General features: G+C 38.0%; 1 protein-coding gene and 1 non-coding gene across 6 annotated transcripts in view; both read right to left on the bottom strand.

Annotated features, from left to right (window-relative positions):
- Positions 1 to 498: 498 nt before the first annotated feature.
- Positions 499 to 22,222, bottom strand: part of PTPN13 (protein tyrosine phosphatase non-receptor type 13) — a 223,528-nt gene continuing 201,804 nt past the window's right edge. For 4 of the 5 annotated variants that reach the window (XM_068975017.1, XM_068975018.1, XM_068975020.1 and 1 more), the window contains 8 exons: positions 14,195 to 14,250; positions 10,489 to 10,592; positions 8,812 to 8,960; positions 8,086 to 8,176; positions 5,805 to 6,146; positions 3,708 to 3,919; positions 2,690 to 2,752; positions 499 to 594 (listed from right to left, as the gene is read on the bottom strand). In XM_068975017.1, coding sequence (XP_068831118.1) covers positions 499 to 594; positions 2,690 to 2,752; positions 3,708 to 3,919; positions 5,805 to 6,146; positions 8,086 to 8,176; positions 8,812 to 8,960; positions 10,489 to 10,592; positions 14,195 to 14,250 — 1,113 coding nt within the window. Of the gene's footprint in view, positions 595 to 2,689; positions 2,753 to 3,707; positions 3,924 to 5,804; positions 6,147 to 8,085; positions 8,177 to 8,811; positions 8,961 to 10,488; positions 10,593 to 14,194; positions 14,251 to 22,222 lie in introns of all 5 variants that reach the window. The other variant, XM_068975016.1, reaches the window with a different exon arrangement.
- Positions 6,829 to 6,935, bottom strand: LOC138082493 (U6 spliceosomal RNA). The gene has a single exon (XR_011145120.1). It is a non-coding gene; the product is annotated as a U6 spliceosomal RNA (small nuclear RNA).

Genomic DNA, 22,222 nt, shown 5'->3' with positions numbered 1-22,222 from the left:
GTTACAAACATATTTGGTATCTCTATTTTCATGGAAAAGTATATAAATATATTACAGGAAGTTCTAGATAGTAAACATTAGAAATTGATATAATGAATGTTTGCTACCTTTTTTTTTTTCTGTGCCAATATTACTATCATTTAAAGCTTAAATACTGGCTTCAAGTATCCCCTATAAAATAGCTCTAGTTTTAAAAAAAATACTGGAAAATAATTTTGCTATAAACAAGATTGGTGCGTGAAAAACAGACTCGATATGTCTATAATCAAATGCTGCCTTATTCATCCCTAAGATCTGCATTATTCAGTTAGTGTTAAAAGACCTCTGATACTTATCACAGACTGAAGCAGCTGTAAAAATACAGCATGTCACTGTTATTTACTGTTATTAAGAATGCCCCTCTAAGGTAGAGGAGAATAAGCATGGACTTGCTGTCCTGTGACCTTTAAGTAGAGAGCAAAGAAATGGACAGACATCCAGAAGGCTGTTCTTCTCATGTCATTCCAGAGGCTGGAGCTGCTCTTTTTGCTGTTCTTCAGCTTGAAGACGTGTCAGGACATAAAGGATGACTTGATAGCAGAAAATATATTGATCCTAGAGCAAAAAAAAAAAAAAAGGAGACAGGGAGAGCAGACTTTAGCTGTATAGTGTGAATATATGATAAATAGCTTCACCACTGTTGGAAGCAATGTTTGAGTAATTTTGAAAATATGGAAAAGCTGGGTTATAAGGTTGAAAGTAAAAGCAGGATACAGAATTGTGCAGTGTCATGAAAATGACAAGAAAGAGAAACCCGACTGACAAAATGTGGAAGGAAGAAGCCTTGGGGATGGCGGGGGCGGGGTGAGTGCTAACTCAAGTTGTCTCTGATGGGTGGGCCACCTCTCTTCTTTGTGCTTTAGTGATACTCACGGTCCTCCAGTTTCTAACCCCGCACCCTCCTCCCCAAACCACATCTTGTTCTAGCACAGCAGCTGGAGTGGTCCTTTAAGAGGGGAGTTAGCTCATGTCATTGCATACTGACAAGCCTGTGATGGCCCCATCTCACTCAGGGGGAAGCTCCAAGCTCTGGCCCCATCACCTCCTCTCACACCTCCCCTCCTGCTCCCTCTGCCTCAGCCACACTGGTTGTGACTACTCTAGAACACAGAAGACAAACTCCCATCATGGACCTCTTCGAAGGTGGTTCCGTCCGCCTGAAAGATTCTTTCTCCCAGACATCCGCATGACCACCTGCTTCACGTCCTTCACATCTTTGCTCAAGGGGTTACATCCTCAGTGGTACCACTCTATGTAAAACATCACCCAACCTGCCATGACTCCACTCCACTCTTTTTCCTTCTAAAGCACTTACCACTTTCAAAGATCTTATAACGTATATCATAACTGGGTACAGTTAATGGATTTATTATCTGCCTTGCTCATCACCATCCACTAGAAGATCTTTTATTCTGGCAGAAGATCTTTGTTATTCATGTTATTCACTGACATGCTCCAAGCGCCTAGAAGAGTGCCTGGCATATAGTAGGCACTTAATAAATATCTGCTGAACAAGTGAACTTCCTGGGTCTTAAAAACTATTTTTTTAATATGTTTTCTTTATCTAAAAAAAAAAAGACTGAATCAGCTTAATATTTAGGAGACTTAATTTGAATTTAAAAGGTATATGAAAGGAAAGGTGGCAAGTTTTAATTTTAAAAATAGTAGAAAGTGAAAGTGAAGTTGCTCAGTCGTATCCGACTTTTTGCAACCCCATGGACTGTAGCCTACCAGGCTTCTCCATTCATGGGATTTTCCTGGCAATAGTCCTAGAGTGGCTTGCCATTTCCTTCTCCAGGGGATCTTCCCAACCCAGGGATCGAACCTGGGTCTCCCGCATTGTAGACAGACGCTTTACCGTCTGAGCCACCAAGGAAGTCCAAAAAAAAAAAAAAAAAAATCACACATGGGGGACGGGGGTATTTTTTGGGAGGTAGAGAAATATAAGTTAACAGATATATGAACACAGCTTCCACATCAAACAAAAAAAAAAAAAGAGGAAAAAGAGCGAGAGGAAGAGAAGACCAGATGTATAGTGTGAATATATACTGATATATTCACCACTATTGGAAGTGATGTTTGAGCAACTTTGAAAATATGGGAAAATCGTGTTATAGGGTTGAATGTAAGATGCGGGATACAGAACTATGCAAAGTATTCCCCTCCCAATATAAACAAAAAGGACAGTTGAACTATGCAGAGTAGACAGATACTCTAAGTCATGTAGTCCCTGGGAAGGACCCATGTCTGCAGGTCAGTTGGGTGACATAACCTATCTTTTGACTTGAGGTAAGAGAAATGAAAATGACCAAAGCAGAGGATAAATAAACTCTTTCCCAAGCTAAGAATTCCAGACTCCCTTTCTGCCTTCAAGTCAATGCTGCTGAATCCATTCCCTCTCAGGAAAATTCTGTAGCAAGAATATTACCTTCTCTCTCTTTTTTAGGTAGGAACTGAAATGCTACTAACTACATGCTATTTTGTCCCACCTCAAATTTTTGCCCCCAATGTGCCATCCTATTCTCTGTAATCTATTCATTGTTGGTATTGGATTTTCTTATTTTTTAAACTAAAAGGCAACATTGAGAAAAGACAGCCCTAGAAATGCTTTTACAAAAATCTTCATCAGAAGGTACGAGCCGACACTCACCTCTGTCTGAACCATTCCGTGTCTCTGCAGTCTCATGCAGCGCACTAAATCGGAGATGTCGAACTGTCAAAGGAAACAGAGCCTGTATGTTACATAAAAATGATAACTGACTGTGAACCCCAAAGGTTCACCAAGGAGTGGCTTATATAGATTTCTTCACCCCAATCTCCTTTCCCTTCTATCAGTCTTGAGAAACTCTTCTAGACAAAATAAGTTGGTGAACTGACTTTGCTATCATTTGATAATTTTGTTTATGATCTTTCTAAGAATTAGGAAGTTTATTCTATTAGAAAATCCCCAATGGGAATTCTGTTTTCTTTGGAACGACTAATTCTACTGTCTCCATTAACTATTTTTCCTATATTTTGCTGCTCAGAATAAAATTCCTAATCTTTTTATATTCCCAATGAAGAAACAAACTATTTTGTTTTGTCCTACTTAAATTATCGTGAGAGTGTGAAGAGCAAGATAGTATGGTTCTTGGCAAATTCTTTAAGAGATGATGATTAGTTACATATTATGTATAGTAAGATAACATTTTAAGTATGATTTATACTAATTTAGATTTTAAGTAAGATTATACTCATTAACTTTGCTTATTTAGTAGTAATTTGAAAAATCAGGAGTAATTGTTTATAGATAGACAATTCAGTATCAATTTGTATAATAAAGTATGTGTTTCCCACCTATAGGTAACAAGAACAGAAACAAAATAATTATTTTTTCATTTCAAAGATACACTTTCTTTGGCGCTTCAATATTTCTGTCTCTAAAAGTGTGATAACAATGAATATCTTACACAAGTCTAAAGACTACACAGAGTAAAAATGCAATGCCACATAAGGGGCTTTAAATGGATGGTTAAAAAACCCCAGTAAAACAAATATAAGTTTGGAATATTATTTTCTTCTTGATTATGCCCTATGCATTTTTGAAAGTTTACTAAAATGCAATTCTATGTAGTACATACAAACTAATAAATAAAAAATTCTGAGATCACAACACATCCTGTACTCACTTCAAGATCTTGATTGATTAATCCTAGAACCACATCTATGCATATCAGGGTCCCTGAACGTCCAATGCCCGCGCTGCAGTGTGTGATGATTGGGCCCGATCTGTGAACATGTCTCATGTAGGAGATAAACGTCAACAAGTCATCTGGCTGGGAAGGTGTATCGTGGTCTGGCCAAGCAGTGAAATTCAGATGAGAAACATGTCGTACCTCTCCTGTCTGAAATTGTACAACAGAATAAGTAGATAATATCATTTATGTATAATTAATTCTTATTTTGTCCTTTAAAATTTTGCCTGGTCCGTTGGATTAGATCCAAATAAAAATGGAAGAGACAAAGAGACTCCATCAGACAACACATGGAAGACCTTTATAAAGGGGGTTACTAAATTGCTGTAATGGCAGAAACCCACACATTGTAAAGCAATTATCCTCCAATGAAAAATAAAAAAGGTTACTAGATCCATGCTTTAAATATTGGTAAAAACTACTTTTTGGAAACCCTAAAAGCAAATTATGTTTTGTTATGAATAACAACCTTTTTTGTTTTAAAATGACCCCTTTTCAGATTCACTCAGGTAAAAGCCATAGTCATTGCAGGGGCTTAAAAGCCCTACAGAAGTGGTCCGGCTTCCTCTCACACCTAACCTCTTCCTCCTGGCTACTTTGCTCCAGCACAGGGCCCTCTCTGGTTCTTGAAAAACACTAGGCACAGTCTAGTCTCAAGACCTTTGCACTTGCTCTTTCTGACTGAAATGCTTCCCTCCCCACAATGTTCCTGTGATGTCTTTCTCACAGCATCAACATCAGTATCTTCTCATTAGAAATTACTTTCCATGAAGTCAGCAATTTCCTTTGGTTGTATGGTTAACTTCTGAATCCCTAGATTCTATAACAAAGTCTAAGCTCTATAAACATGTGTTGTTTAATAAGTCATTTAAGAAATATCGAACAATTGTGCTAGCATACTGGAGTGGAAGCCTGGCGTGCTGCAATCCATGAAGTTGCCAAGAGCTGGACACGACTGAGAGACTGAACTGAACTGGAGTGGACAATGAGCGATTCCCTTCTCCAGGGGATCTGCCTGACCCAGGGATCGAACCTGGGTCTCCCACACTGCAGGCAGGTTCTTTACCATATGAGGCACCAGGGAAGCCCCCAAGTAATGTGTAGGCTGGTGTAAATGAATACAGAGGTATAATCTTTGTAAAATCACAAATTAGAAATCATGAAGGAAATTCTCAGGCTCTGTATACATGCCACCAACAACACTGAGTTAATAAGTTTGTTTCTATGAAAATACAATTATTCTTTAACAGAGTTAAAACTCCAATAGGAAACACTCAAACCAAGTTAGCACTACTGGGTGGACGAAGGAAAAATGTGAGCGTGTATGGTGGTAGAGAAACAGTAGAAGCTTAACCTCAGGTATAACCACTTATCTAATTTAAGATAATTTGTTCAGTGCTTAGGTGGAGCAATCGGACTTACCTGATTAACAAACATTTATGCTACAATTGTCCTTATATTAAAATATGTTGTCTGTGTAGGGGATTATTTTCTATGTGGAGATTTTTTTTAAAAAGTTTTATTGAGCCTACTTAGAGGTTTGACCTTTAAAACAAAAAGTTTCTAGCACATAGTTTTTGAGCTATTCTGTGGTATCACACCAGGCAAAGGATGATGGTTGATTCTGTAAAAGTCTCGTGTTTCCATTTTCATTTTAATACAGTATATACTAGAGGAAGGGCTTCCCTGGTGGTTTAGTGGTAAAGAATCCACCTGCCAACGCAGGACATGCGAGTTTGATCCCTGGGTTAGGAAGATCCCCTGGAGAACGAAATGGCAACCCTCTGCAGTATTCCTGCCTGGGAAATCCCATGGACAGAGGAGTCTGGTAGGCTACAGTCCAGGGGGTTGCAAAACAGTTGGACATGATTTAGTCACTAAACAACATACTAGAGGAAACTGACAGAATTCATGACGAGGGTCACAGTAAAGTTTCTATTAGATTAAAAATAATGGGTGGAATTAGTTCCACTGAAATGGGACTCAAATCAGAGAAAGACACTGATGTAATCATGGAAAGATTGAATCCACGCACCTGAATGTCTTCCAGGGTCATTGCCCTTACTACAAAGCCCTTCAGCTGCTGCACTCTCACAAGGGCCAGTCGAAGTCTGTTGCTGACCATGGTCGATTTGCCTAGGACGTTAGGCCAATAGCGCTGGCATTTGATTTTTTCCCCTTCTACTTCTTGGGTCATCATGGCTATCACTGTGGAGTTTTGTTCCCAAATCATCTGCCAGAAATCTCCAACAGTTGTGGGGAGAGGTCCTTGGCAGGCGATGTAGACAAACTCTTCTCTCCCCACTGGTATCTTGATGAAGCTGGCGTTGATATATCCACCTTCATCTCCAAGAGGCACTCTGGTAGCATCATCTGTGAATTTCCCATCACAATACACAGTCATCCATATCATGCATTTTTAAACAAGAGCCTCATAGACCAGGTAAGTCAAAGATTGAGACTTTCCTCATAACCACAGATGAAATCACAAACATTTTAATAAAGGCATGTTTTCAAGGTGTAGTACAATGAAATCATTTTATACATTTCCCTCATGTTGCAAGTATATTTAAGATGTAACTCAGTGAGTTTCCCCCCAAGTTGGAAAACTACTAAAGTCCTTATTACAAATATGATTGGCACAATTAATGCTTATCTAATTATATTCTTTTAAGTAAGCAGCCAAAATAATAAACTAATGCAATAAATAAAAAGGTAGGTTGCTTCATTCTCCAAGCATTGTAATTTCATATAGTCAAAATATAAATTTTCAAAGCAGGCTCCCCAGTGAAAAGTGTATATAAGCCATTTTTCTTTTTCAAATTTATTTTTTATTGAAGGATAATTGCTTTACAGAATTTTGCTGTTTTCTGTCAAACCTCAACCTGAATCAGCCATAGGTATACATATATCCCCTCCCCTCTGAACCTCCCTCCCATCTCCTGCCCCATCCCACCCTTCTAGGCTGATACAGTATAATAGGTTCTAGGTTCATCCACCTCATTAGAACTGACTCAAATGCATTCCTTTTTATGGCTGAGTAATATTCCATTAAAAACCCATGGAACGCTTCACGAACTTGCATGTCATCCTTGCGCAGGGGCCATGCTAATCTTCTCTGTATTGTTCCAATTTTAGTATATGTGCTGCCGAAGTGAGCACTATATAAGCCATCTTAGCCAAGAGAATTAATTTGTATGTACTTATACATTGCAAGTAATTTCTATTTTAAATATTCACGAATTTAACGGGTTATTTCTGTGATTGCCAAATTATAACATTTAGTAATAGATTTCAAAATCCTCTGTCAATTGCCCTGCTATTACTTGACTTCTGTTTGTTGTTCCACAGAAGCAAATCCACTCAGTAATCCTTGATTTATCCCATTCTGCTTTGAGATACTGGTCCGGCCATTTTTTTATTTGCCTGAAATAATCATCATGTACTTTATGGCAAACCAGGCTCTATTCCATTTTTATTTATTCCATTGAAAAAATCTTGTCTAAGACTCAATTCTTTTTAAAAAATTTTTCTTGAAATGCATTTGATTTATATGAAATTCAACTCTTAAAGGAGGTTTTTCTAAATGAATTTTGTATCTTCCACCCTGATTGAAAAAATTCAATTGTGTCATTTTTATTGCATGCTTGTCATTATTGGTTCTATTATTTATCTTTGAAGTTATGACTTCCTGGCAAAGATAAGGTCAATGTGTCATGTGATACAATTCAATATGCCAATATATGTATATATGACTCATGATTATTATAAGAAGTTGCTAGATGTTAGTATTTTAGTTATATACACATATTCATATATATTTTTAAAAAGTCACATGTTGATTGGTGAAATGGGATGGGTAAAAATAGGATCACCAGTTTTTCCACGTGGCATCTGAAACAATTCAAAGGACAATGCAACTTGGTAATCCCAGAGTGGCCACGTGCACATCCACAACTGTTATGGACCACAGACATTTCTCTGTGCTTAAAATGCAGAATATATAGATCTGACTATGACACACGAACTAAGAAATTGCTTATCCAGAAGCCATTTAATATTTTTAGAAAGGCCTTAAAAATTCACGAATGTCTGAAGATACATTTAAGATTCCCCTAATCAATTTTCAGAATACAAAGAAACTTTTAAAAGAGTTTACACTATATATATAAATTTATTTGTTACTGATGTAAATCTCTGGATGTATGTCTCTGTGTGCACACTTACGTGAGTGATAAACTAGCATGTAAGTTTTAAACTGGTTTAAATTATATTAAACATACATTTGATTTGAAACCAAATTGGAACTTACAGGGCAGTATATTTTTATATCGGTTCTTCCTTCTGTTTTCCTTCGTCTGTCCAATTAGACATTGATCCAAAGGTTTTAATTCTTGAAGATTCTGTTAAGCAAAAATAGAAATAAAATTAAATTTGTTGAGATAAGCAGTAATTCACTGTAATGATTTCAAATGCTTTAAATGTACAGGCAGCAAAACTGACTATTGATTAGGGCAAACTTTGTTTAGAAATAGTTATGTCCTGTTAATACAAATCAGCCTAAAATCCCAATACTAAATCAAGAAACTGTTGGAAATGATGCATCACATCTATAGTGTATTAACTATGAAGTTTAGTGGATGGTTAGAATTGATATTTGGCTTTTTAAAAAAATCTCTTCATCTTAACATAAGAGGATATTCTTCAAGGAGATTTATCAAGCTCCAAAATGTCTAAAGAGATTCCTTTATTCTATTAGGACTCTAATCAGAAAAATTAATTTACTGCTAGAAGTTAATGGCAACCCACTCTAGTATTCTTGCCTGGAAAATCCCATGGACAGAGGAGCCTGGCAGGGTTACAGTTCATGGGGTTGCAAAGAGTCAGACATGACTGAGTGACTGAGCATGCTAGAAATGACAAGATGGTGCTTTTATAGTTGGAGGTTGTAAAGTAGACATTTTCAAATTTTTCAAAATTTATCTTAACCTTGCATAACACTTCATCTGAGAAAGAACCACTGTCAGAAGCTCCTTACCTCCAGTTCCTTAGATGGGATTCCTTGATCGAGTAAACCCCGCAACATTCGAATGACTGACTTCAGCTTGTTACCAGTGTATTTCCCAGATGGAAGCACTTTGACGATGGGGAGTGTGGTAAGTTCCTCATTTGTCAGAAAGGGATGCTCTAAAAAGAAGACACCAGTTAATTAAAAAAAATTCCCCCAGAACTGATTTAGCCAATAAGAGAACCAATTTGAGCTTATCCTCACCTCATCTGGTTTTTACAAAATTTGAGAGTATTGAAATTAATAAGGCAATAGAATTAACAAGTAGGCAGATATCTACAGTTAACAAAGGGAAATCCTGGCCATAGCAAGATCCTTGTATCCAACTTTTAAGGGAACTCCTTGCTGAATGTTCAGCGTTCTTAAGGGCTCTTAACTCTCAATTACTTAAAAGTTTCTAAAGGAGTTTAAGTTGTTTCTGTTTCTCTGGATTCAAATGGGACTGTTTACTTGATAAAAATGTATTTAGTCCTGTTTTTTGCATTTAAATTGGCTTCCAAGCACATGGAGGAAAAATGAAGAAGGGATGCTCCAGAAACTCCTTATCAGGGAACACTGCCCTGGAAACACTGATTTCTCCTCTCTCTACCCACTGGTACTCAGTGCCACTATCTCTGGCATTTTATAGTTTTCTCCATGCAAATGAAATCCTTCGGGTCTTTAGAAGTTTATCAAACAAGTGATATCAGTGTCTAAGGAAGTGGTATGTGTCTAATTTAGTATCTGCACTGTCTATGGAAACTGCTGATAACAGAAGACAACTGTTATCCGGGAAAACATGTAGGAGAGACTTCTTGCTATAGTCTGCACAAGTGCAGCTTTAATTACATCAATCAGTTGATAGGAGGATTTTGATGATGCAGCTACTATGCAAGCAACAGTAATTCCAGGCACTGCAGGGGGATACTCAAGAAGCTTAACGGTCTGTCTGGAGTGAAGGCTAGTTGTGAATACAAAATTCAATCATACGAAATAACTGCAAACTTTTACAGGACTGAGTGTGAATGCAACAGGAGCTCAGAGGCTGGAGGGATGAACCTGGGCTACAGGATTTGAGCATCTCCTTTGATACCAACAATCTACCTAAATCAAAACAAGTATTAATTCAACTTCTTTAGTTTCTTTCAACAATGACTTCAAATTACAAAACCATGCTGTTTCATTATATTAGTATAACATTTCCTTACATGAGAAAAGAGAAGTTTAACACTAGATGGAACTTTATTGCTCTGTTAGCTCAGATTAAAACAAAGAGGCAGTAATCGTGAGGGCAGACCAATTGATTTTTGCTCTTAAACGTTTTCCTGTCTTTGAGCTGTTCTTCCTACTTTGCTATAAATAAAACGTGCTCCTTGACTTCTTATTCCAAGATGGCAAAATTTTGATTTTGTGTCTCTGTGTGCCTATACATCTATTTACACCTTTTATTCCAAGCCACTGACTATTTTATTCTAACAACTGTGCAAAAAACCTGGTCATATAAATGAATGTTGATGTCTGTGTATGTGATTAAACTTTATGTATAGAACCTAATAATGTAGACCTACGGTGAAATAACATATCTAAAATATCCTGAAAACTGTAATTCTCAAACACTTATTTTTTTATCTATTGTTTTTGATTAAAAGTTGCTAATAAATTTCTTGCCTTTATTGGAATCTTCGTGGTCTGTTGTTTCTATTGGCAATTCATCACTTCCCCATGTTATTTCATCATCCTCATTCTTCTTTTCTTCTGACTTTTGGATTAAGCTATGATAACAAAACACATTTATAATATTTTCTTCTGTTCTCTCACCAAAATAAATTTAAATACTATGTCCTTGAACCACACATCTCCACAATTATTATTATATTTAGTAATTTTAATAATAATTATTTTTAATCTATTTAAAAATACATTATATCATTTAAAAAAATCCTCAAATCCATAATTGCTAAAATTTATAGGTAGATATAATTACACTGAGGTACAGATTTTTTTTTTCTTCAGCTAAGATGGCAAAAGAGATGATTTATTGTACACACATTACATTCAGCCACAACTGAGAAGAGAATTAGTCCATAAAATCAGAGGTCCAGGGTAAAGGACCAAAAGGGACCATTTTGATAGGAACAAGGTGGGTCTTTCAAAAGTGGTCAAGGCAATCAGAATGGCCATAGGTGTTCCAGATCCATTGAGACAAGTTCTAGATAGTAGGCAGGCAGTCCAGCAATTTGTACCGGCATCCCTGGCCTCTGCTTCCCTTGTTTCTGCTTCTGTGGCTTCCGTGAGTGTACAAGTTTACTTGGACCTCTGCCTCATCTTTCTTCTTTTGTGGTTCAGCCTGCCCATTTGCTTCTTCCTTCACTTCACTCTCATGGCACAGAGGTTTCTCAAAAGATGGTACTAAGACTGAGAGCCAGATTGCTTAATATAGTTTACACTGTGTGCTTAAATAAACCCCAAGTCTTTGGTTGAAGGAGTCCTCTTGGGGATGGAAAGGTGATGGTTTGTTTTCACTCTTCGTTGTGGACCAGTGATTACAATTATGTAAATAAAATGATTCTTTAATTACAGAAGTCCCAATTGATGGACAATCTTTTGCTACAAAAGGTGGCTAAGAGGACACTCCTGTATTTGCTGCTGTTTAGTTGCTAAGTCCTGTCCAGCTCTTTTGCAACCCCCATGGACTGTAGCCCGCCAGGCTCCTCTGCCCGTGGGATTTCCCCGGCAAGAATACTGGAGTGGGTTGCCATTTCCTCCTCCAGGGAATCTTTCCAACTGAAGGATCAAACTTCCATCTCCTTCTTGGAAGGCGGATTCTTTACTACTGAGCCACCAGGGAAGTCCTCAGTATAAAGATACTGTGTGTGTGTGTGTATGCACGCATGTGCTCAGTCACGTCTGACTCTCTGTGACCCCATGGACTATAGCCCACTAGGGCTACAGCCCTGTATTTGGGTATTCACTTAATGTAATAAAATTCAGCACAAGTTCTCAGTATTCTAGGGATACACAGCAGAAGCCATCTCCTTGGTAAAACAGGTGCTAGAAAAAAGAAGCTACACAGAAGAGAACAGTGTTTAGTGATAAGATGAGATGACAAAGGATAACACAAAGGCCAGAGTACATTTTTTACTTTCTGATGCTCAGGGGAACAAAGCAGAGTACATTTGTCTGATGGCACTGTATACACCATTAAAGCAGGACATGTACTAATGCTCCTGAAACATCATAACAGGACAGCAACTATGCTGCTTTTATAGTGGACGCTCTCCTCTGCTCCGACTAATTGTACATCACAATTAACATATAATTTGCAAGCTCTGCATCCATGAGGTCTCTCTGGTCTTCCAGTAAGTTCATGTTGTCTGGAAGGACATGTTTTGCAGCTCCTCCCACCAGGATCGTCCCTTCTTTCTCATTCTTTTGAACAGTTGCTTAGTATTTCATTGTATGCTGCTGCTGCTGCTAAGTCGCTTCAGTCGTGTCTGACCCTGTGTGACCCAATAGACGGCAGCCCACCAGGCTCCCCCGTCCCTGGGATTCTCCAGGCAAGAACACTGGAGTGGGTTGCCATTTCCTTCTCCAGTGCGTGAAAGGGAAAAGTGAAAGTGAAGTCGCTCAGTTGTGTCTGACTCTTAGCATGAGTACATCCTAACTTATTTTGTGTTTACTATGGATTTTTACTACTATAAACAATGTTGCAATGAATATTCTTACAGAAATGTTTCTGCATACATATGGTTCAGTTCAGTTCAGTTCAGTCGCTCAGTCGTGTCTGACTCTTTGCGACCCCATGAATTGCAGCACGCTAGGCCTCCCTGTCCATCACCAATTTCTGGAGTTCACTCAGATTCACATCCATTGAGTCAGTGATGCTATCCAGCCATCTCATCCTCTGTCATCCCCTTCTCCTCCTGCCCCCAATCCCTCCCAACATCAAAGTCTTTTCCAATGAGTCAACTCTTCGCATGAGGTGGCCAAAGTACTAGAGTTTCAGCTTTAGCATCATTCCTTCCAAAGAAATCCCAGAGCTGATCTCCTTTAGAATGGACTGATTGGATCTCCTTGCAGTCCAAGGGACTCTCAAGAGTCTTCTCCAACACCACAGTTCAAAAGCATCAATTCTTCGGTGCTCAGCCTTCTTCACAGTCCAACTCTCACGTCCATACATGACCACTGGAAAAACCATAGCCTTGACTAGATGGACCTTAGTCGGCAAAGTAATGTCTCTGCTTTTGAATATGCTATCTAGGTTGCTCATAACTTTTCTTGGGACCAATTCTTAGAAATAAAATTGCTAGGCTGAAGGGAATGTATCAGTACTACAGTTCTTTGAACACATGACATCTAACATTATAAGACACACTGTTACTTAGTTTACATTAAGAAAGAAATAATATCAATGACTATAATTTTATAACCCTTCATGATTTCAGAGATGTTACAATTTCAAAAGTGCTTCCAAGAATTGGGAACATGTTAAAAAAAACTATGTGTTGAAGAAATTATATACTAATTTACTCTTCTTTCCCCTCGCCTGCCAAACAGGGAAAAGCCTATGTCTTACAAATATTGGTAGTTGGCCCAGATATCTGCTAATCTTTTAAGTATAAAACCTTTCTACATTAATAGGGTCTACCCTATTGTGTAGCACTTCTACATTAATAAGGGCACAAAGAGTCAGACACCACTGAAGTGACTTAGCATGCACTAACTTTACTTAGTGAAAAATTCACTGTCAGTTTGCAAATAACTCCCTTCGACTGCTTGGTTATCATTTAATACAAAGCAAAATTCACATACAATCGCTTTGCTGGGCAACAATATATATAACTTTTCCTGATACATCATTTAGTGTTACAAAATAAAAAAATCTTACATTAGAAACTGTTTTCAACAGGAAAAACATTTGTGGGGGTTTAAAATGTTTCTTACCTGCTATGGTTTTATTTTACTTATTTTCTTACCTGCTATGGTTTTATTAAAGAATGAAATTTGTGAGGTATAGAAAAATAGAGAAGTAGAAAAAAAAAAGTTGCCTATAAATACACCAGGGGAAGATACTATTATCACTATATCTTCTTGCAGACCCTTCTTGAATTCTTTCTGATGGTGAAGAGAATATATTGCTTTTTTTTTTTGAGCAATGTTATAATAAACACATTGTCACATGTCACTAGAACTGCCTTGAAACATTTTTAAAACATTTAAAAATTTCAACTGTAGTTTCATAATTTACTCAACAAGTCTCATTTTATAGGAGAAGATAAATTAACTTAAAAATCAACATCTAAATGGAAATCTTCAGAGTGCTTCTAAAAAAACAATGAAATTGTTATAGATACTTGAAAAATTATTTTCTTACCTTTCACTTTTGCCTTTTTCTTCACAATGTTCTTCACAGCCATTCATTTTGGTAGACTACGATAAAGAGAAATCAATATCAAAATAGCCTACTATAAAAAACCTATCTTATATAATGTTCAGTTTTTTCCTACTAATTATTGCCAATGTTTACTGTTATCGTTCATCCTCATGTTACAAAGACAACATGCTATTCAGTTAATACATGCCAGACTCTGGCTGAGGCATCCACAGTGGCTCAAGAATTATTGCTGGCTCCATTTACCCATCTTCACTTTCATTTTGTTTTTCCATTTCTTACATAGGGGATACGAATGTACAGAGGTAAGGAAAAAGAAAAGAAAAACCTAAAGTAACGATTGTTTACATGTGCACTTGTGACATGTTTTTTTAATTTACCTATTTACTTTTAAATTTATATTTTTACTTTATTTTGCTTTACAATACTGTATTGGTTTTGCCATACATTGACATGAATCAGCCACGGATGTACAAGTTCCCCATCCTGCGCCCCCCTCCCGTCTCCCACCCCATATCATCTCTCTGGATCATCCCTGTGCACCAGCCCCAAGCATCCTGTATCAAACATAGACTGGTGATTCGTTTCTTACATGATAGTATACATGTTTCAATGCCATTCTCCCAAATCATCCCACCCTCTCCCTCTCCCTCTCCCACAGAGTCCAAAAGTCCGTTCTAAACATCTGTGTCTCTTTTGCTGTCTCGCATACAGGGTTATCATTACCATCTTTCTAAATTCCATATATATGTGTTAGTATACTGTATTGATGTTTTTCTTTCTCAAAACCACAATGAGGTACCATTTCACACCAGTCAGAATAGCAGCGATCCAAAAGTCTACAAGCAATAAATGCTGGAGAGGGTGTGGAGAAAAGGGAACCCTCTTACACTGTTGGTGGGAATGCAAACTAGTCCAGCCACTATGGAGAACAGTGTGGAGATTCCTTAAAAAATTGTGACATGTTTTTAAACAGTGACCAAAACTATCCTAAAGAAAGAGAAATGCAAGAAGGCAAAGTGGTTGTCTAAGGCGGCTTTACAAACAGCTTAGGAAAGAAGAGAAGTGAAAGGCAAGGGAGAAAAGGAAAGCTATAACCAACTGAATGCAGAGTTCTAGAGGATAGCAAGGAGAGATAACAAGGTGTTCTTAAATGAAAAATACAAAGAAATAGAGGAAAACAATCAAATGGGAAAGACTAGAGATCTCTCAAGAAAACTGGAGACATCAAGGGAACATTTCATGCAAGGATGGGCATGATAAAGAACAGAAACAGTAAGGACCTAATAGAAGCAGAAGAGATTAAGAAGAGATGGTAAGAATACACAGAAGAACTATCCAAAAAAGATCATAATGACCCAGATAACCACAATGGTGTGGTGACTCACCTACAGCCAGACATTCTGGAGTGTGAAGTCAAGTGGGCTTTAGGAAGCATCATTATGAATAAAGCTAGTGGAGGTGATGGAATTTCAGCTGAGCTATTTAAAATTCTAAAAGATGATGCTGTTTACGTGCTGTACTCAATACTCAGCAAATCTGGAAAACTCAGCAGTGGCCACAGGACTAGAAAAGATCAGTTTTCATTCTAATCCCAAAGAAGGGCAAAGCCAAAGAACATTCGAACTACTGTACTATTGTACTCATTTCACACGCTGGTAAGGTTATGCTTAAAATCCTTCAAGCGAGGCTTCAGCAGTATGTGAACTGAGCTCTTCCAGATGTACAAGCTGGATTTAGAAAAGGCAGAGAGCCAGAGATCAAATTGCCAACATTTTGGATCACAGAGAAAACAAGAGAATTCAAGAAAAACACCTACTTCTGCTTCAGTGACTATGTGAAAGCCTTTAACTGTGTGGATCAAAACAAACTGTGGAATATCCTTGAAGAGATGGGAATACCAGATCACTTTATCTGTCTCCTGAGAAACCTGTATTTGGGTCAAGAAGCAACAGTTAGAACTGGACATGGAACAACAGACTGGTTCCAAATTGGGAAAGCAGTATGTCAAGGCTGTACACTGCCACCCTGCCTATTTAACTTATATGCAGAGCACATTATGAGAAATGCCAGGATGGATGGATTACAATTAGAATCAAGACTGCCTGGAGAAATATCAGCAACTTCAGATATGCAGATGATACCTGAAACTCCAATACTTTGGCCACCTCATGTGAAGAGTTGACTCACTGGAAAAGACCCTGATGCTGGGAGGGATTGGGGGCAGGAGGAGAAGGGGATGACAGAGGATGAGATGGCTAGATGGCATCACCGACTCGATGGACATGAGTTTGAGTAAACTCCGGGAATTGGTGATGGATAGGGAGGCCTGGCGTGCTGCGATTCATGGGGTCGCAGAGAGTCGGACAGGACTGAGCGACTGAACTGAACTGAAACTGAACCACTCTAATGGCAGAAAGTAAAAAAAAGAAACCAGAGAGCCTCTTGATGAGGGTGAAAGAGGAGTGAAAGCTGACTTGAAACTCTACGTTCAAAAAATAAGAGTTCACTTCATGGCAAATAGAACGGGAAAGAGTGGAAACTGTAACAGACTTTATTTTCTTGGGCTCCAAAATCACTGTCGATGGTGACTGCAGCCATGAAATTAAAAGATGCTTGCTCCATGGGAGGAAAGCTATGACAAACCTAGGCAGCATATTAAAAAGCATAAACATCACTTCGCCAACAAAGGTCTATATAGTCAAAGCTATGTTTTTTCCAGCAGTCATGTATGGATGTAAGAGTTGGACCATAAAGAAAGCTAAGTGCCGAAGAACTGATGCTTTCAAATTGCGGTGCTGGAGAAGATTCTTGAGATCCTTTGGACATCAAACTAGTCAATCTTAAAGGAAATCAACCCTGAATATTCACCTGACGTGAAGAGCCGACTCACTGGAAAACATCTTGATGCTGGCAAAGACTGAAGGCAGGAGGGGAAGGGGATGACAGAGGATGAGATTGTTGGACAGCATCACCAACTAAATGGACATGAGTTTGAGCAAACTCTGGGAGACAGTGGAGGACGGAGGAATCCGGCATGCTGCAGTCCATGCCGTTGCAGAGTCAGACATGACTTAGCAACTGAACAACAGTTTAAAAGCTAAAATTTCCAACGTGTTAAATTATCTTGCCCATTTATTTATTAAAAAATACTTTTAAAATTGAAGTACAGTTGATTTACAATGTTGTGTTAGTTTTGGGCGTACAACAAAGTGATTCAGTTATATACATATAAATGTATATGTATCTATAAACACATATCAAACCACTTTTATGTATTATTTTCCATTATAGTTTATTCCATGATACTGAATATAGTTCCCTGTGCTACACAGTAGGTCTTTGTTGTTATATATTCTATATATAAAAGTCAGTATCTGTCCATCTTAAACTAAGTAATCCCAACTCCCAACCCTTTCTCCTCTGGTAACCATAAGTTTGTTTTATCTGTGAGTCTGTTTCTATTTTGTAAGTAAGTTTGCTTGTATCATACTTCAGATTGCACACATAAGTAATACCACATTCGCCCCTTTAATTTTAAAGTAAAGGGTGTCTCTCTAGGGAACACCAATTACTTAGTTCATAATTTAGCTGAGTCCCAGAGACCCAAGTCTTGAAGAAGCATTTTGCTACACTCAGAAAAAGATGTCAAGTGGAATTTTTACATGGTTAATCTTACATCTTAATCTTCATCAGAACAAATTATCTTAACCGGAAATTCCTTTCACTTCAAGACTCTGCATTATCTGGCTTCTGTCCAGCTCTACATTCCATATGGTTTTACTCTCGCCTTCCCTAACTAGACTTTAAACTGATGGGCCTTTCTTGAGCTCTTCAAAATCACTCATCTTTTTTCACTTTTTCCTTACTAATGTTAAGTGTCTTTATCTTCTGAGGATGTTTCCTACCACCCAGGCTAAACACAGTTCTCCTTGGTTATTCTCTTTTCAAGCACTTTCTCTTTTAAACTTCATAGACTTTATCACAACTTGTAATTGCATGTTTATTTGCCCTGTTAGTTATCGACATTGTAGAGTTAAAAAGTATCTATAATTAAGTTACTCTGATATCCTTTTCAATTGATCTGAGGGAAACACAGAACTTCTATGGAGGAAAAAAAAGAGTAGGTTGTTTTTAATCCACTGACAACTAAAAAAAACAAAGCTTCTTAGATCTTATCTGTTTTTAAGAGTTGAAAATTTTAGTCTGGTCTAAAACTTGTATTTCCAAGTAAAGTCATTTGGATTTCTTATTCCCCACCATAATCCTGATCTAGGAATCTACAATGTGTGTAATCATTTTGCAAAGTATAAAGCCTTTTATAAGAGTAAAGTGTTATTATCAATATTAAAATAACTAGATACAGCCCAGTTTGACATACACTATGTTGATACTTGTACTAACCGATTTCTCATTAATTTTGCTAAGTTCATCTATGTATGGTTTGTGTGTGCCTGCTCAGTTGTGTCTGAGTGACCCCGTGGACTGTAGCCCTCCAGGCTCCACTGTCCATGGGATTATCTTGGCAAGAATACTAGAGTAGGTTGGCATTTCCTCCTCCAGGGAATCTTCCTGACCCAGGGACTGAGCCTGCATCTCCTGTGTCTCCTGCATTGGCAGGCAGATTCTTTACTCTTGAGCCACTTGCACGTATACATCTCCCAAACTGACCACTAGACTGCACAAGCGAAAATGGACAGAAGCCCTGACGTCCCTTCTAACCCTGTTATCCCCCAAATAATCCAACAAGTTCAGCAACAGCTGAAGTGAAGAGTTTTGAAACATTAGATGATAATTTACAATAACGCCTATGACTGGCATTCATTCCTTCATTCATAAATAAGACATAGACACTGGCCTGAAGCACTTTACTAAGAGTCACAGTACTCCCTTCCCTTATCTGAGCGTGATTTGTTTCAAAGCCCCCAGTGAATGACGGAAACCACGGACAGTACTCAACACTGTCTTCTGTTCATGTCTTCGGCTCACAAACTGAATGCCTTTTCCATCTTCACTAAGCACTGTCACGACTGTGGCCATAACATTTGCAGTCTGAGGTGCAACAACAGAACCTGTAGCACAGATTTCTTTTTTTCTTCTTCACAATTTCACAGATTTGTTCGCACTATAGAACTAACCTCAGCATATGACTTTTTTCTTCCTTCATGAAGTAGAGAACGTTCATCTTTTCACTTAAAGGAAGCACTTATGGCTTCTCTTTGGTGAATTCAAACCGCCAGCATCACTACTCTGGCACTTCAGGGCCATTCTTAAGTGCAATAAGTTACAGAAACACAAGGAAGTTACATCACACACTTCGATGCTGCAACGGTTCCTCCGATACCCAAGACGGCTACTGACTGACTTATGGGCAAAGTGATGATCTGGGTTATGGGTGGGATGGAGCATGACTGTGCAAAATTTCATCTCACTACTTAAAATGGCATGCAGTTTAAAGTTTGTGAATTGTTTATTTCTTGAATTTTCCATTTAACATTTTCTAACTGAGGTTGCCTGTGGGTAACTGAAACCTCTTACAGTGGAACTGTGGATGGGGGACAGGGAGAGACTATTGTAGTCAAGGGTTGTTTTTGTTCAGTCACTAACTGGTGTTCGACTCTTTGTGACCCCATAGACTGCAATATGTCAGGCTCCCTTGTCCTTCACTACTTCCCAGAGTTTGCTCAAACTCAAGGCCATTGATTCAGTAATGCCATCCAACCATCTCATCCTCTGTTTCCCCCTTTTCCTCTTGCCCTCAATGTTTCCCAGCATCAGAGTCTTTTCCAATGAGTCATCTCTTTGCAACAGGTGGCCAAAGTATTGGAGCTTCAGCTTTAGCATCAGTCCTTCCAATGAATATTCAGGGTTGATTTCTTTTGGAACTGACTGGTTTGATCTCCTTGTAGTCGAAGGGACTCTCAAGAATATTCTCTAGTGCCACAATTTGAAAACATCTTCAGTCTTCAGCCTTCTTTTATGGTCCAGCTCTCACATCCATACATGACTACTGGAAAAACCATAACTTTGACTATATGGAGCTTTGTTAGTAAAGTAATGTCTCTGCTTTTTAATATGCTGTCTAGAAAGATGTGTCATTATGGCGTTAGTTAAGAGATTTCAGAACATACATTGCAAGGCATATTCTAAATAGTATTATTAATAAAATATGATTAAAGTCAGTCTGGTTTAAAATATTCAGAAAACATTTTACAAAGAGCTTATTGCTATAATTATTAATAGTACAAAAGAACAGCATCTTACATAAAAAACACTACAGCATGATATATTGTGAGCTATCCAATATTTGTGTAGTCATTTTTTTAAGATTAGGAAATACATACCAAACAGATAAATGCTTCCTTTTATTTACACACATTAATTATTTGTAAGTTTTAAATGAAAATAATCAAGTGTATATGAGACTGTGTGTGGATACATGCATAGTAAGAATCCAAAGCAGCTTGGTTTTGACAGTTTTGAAGATGCTCATTAGGAAGTTTAAGAAGACCTGTGAGGAGAAATTATCCTCAAACAATGAGCAAGATCAGATTCATACAGATACAGTGATGCCTAGTTTGAGTAGGTTTATGTATTATTTTGACTATGCCAAAGCCTTTGACTGTGTGGATCACAACAAACTGGAAAATTCTTCAAGAGATGGGAATACCAGACCACCTGACCTGCCTTCTGAGAAATCTGTATGCAGGTCAAGAAGCAAGTTAGAACTGGACATGGAACTATGGACTGGTTCCAAATTGGGAAAGGAATACGTCAAGGCAGTATATCATCACCTTGCTTATTTAACTTATATGCAGAGTACATCATGTGAAATGCCAGGATGGGTGAAGCACAAGCTGTAATCAAGATTGCTGGGAGAAATATCAATAACCTCAGATATGCAGACGACACCACCCTTATGGCAGAAAGAGAAGAGGAACTAAAGAACCTCTTGATGAAGGTGAAAGAAGAGAATGAAAAAGCTGGCTTAAAACTTAACATTCAAAAAACGAAGATCATGGCATCCAGTTCCATTACTTCATGGCAAACAAATGGGGAAACAACTGCAACCGTGAAAGACTTTATTTTCTTGAGCTCCACAATCACTGCAGATGGTGACTGCAGCCATGAAATTAAAAGACGCTTGCACCCTGGAAGAAAAGCTATCACAAAGCTAGACAGCATATTAAAAAGCAGAGACATCACTGTGCTGACAAAGGTCCCTATGGTCAAAGCTATGGTTTTTCCAGTAGTCATGTGTGGATGTGAGAGCTGAACCATAAAGAAGGCTGAGCACTGAAGAATTGATGCTTTCAAATTGTGGTGCTGGAGAAGACTATTGATAGTCCCTTGGACCGCAAGGAGATCAAACCAGCCAATCCTAAAGGAAATCAACCCTGAATATTCATTGGAAGGACTAATGATGAAGCTTCAATACTCTGGCCACCCGATGCGAAAAGCTGACTCATTGGAAAAGACCTTGATGCTGGGAAAGATTGAGGGCAGGAGAAGCGGGTAATATAGGATGAGATGGTTGGATGGCATCATCCACTCAATGGACATGAATTTGAGCAAGCTCTGGGAGATGGTGAAGGACAGGAAAGCCTGGCATGCTGCAGTCCATGGGGTTGCATAGAGTCAGACACAACTGAGAGTCTGAACAACAACATATTATTTATCCACTATTTCATGCTTTTTTCTTAGTCAGCTCAATATCCCAGAAAATATGAAGCCTCTTAAATAAGTTTATCATTACATTTTGAAAACTGTTTCTTTCTCTGTCTTTTTCTTCTTTTGGCTTAAGGAAATTTGAATAGTAATACTTTCTCTGGAATGGGATGACTTTTTGTTGGAAACATTCTTTTTTTTTTTAGTATTCTTTTCCAGTATGGTTACAGGATATTGAAAATAATTCCCTGTGCTACACATTAGAACCCTGTTGTTTATTCATTCTAAATGTAGTTGTTTGGCATAGGATGACTCTCAAATGCAACAAGAAAATGAATCTAT

The sequence above is a fragment of the Capricornis sumatraensis genome, chromosome 7, assembly GCF_032405125.1.
Source record: "Capricornis sumatraensis isolate serow.1 chromosome 7, serow.2, whole genome shotgun sequence".
Classification (NCBI taxonomy): domain Eukaryota; kingdom Metazoa; phylum Chordata; class Mammalia; order Artiodactyla; family Bovidae; genus Capricornis; species Capricornis sumatraensis.
The sequence above is the reverse complement of the archived record's forward strand: the minus strand, read 5'-3'. Positions and strand labels throughout refer to the sequence as shown.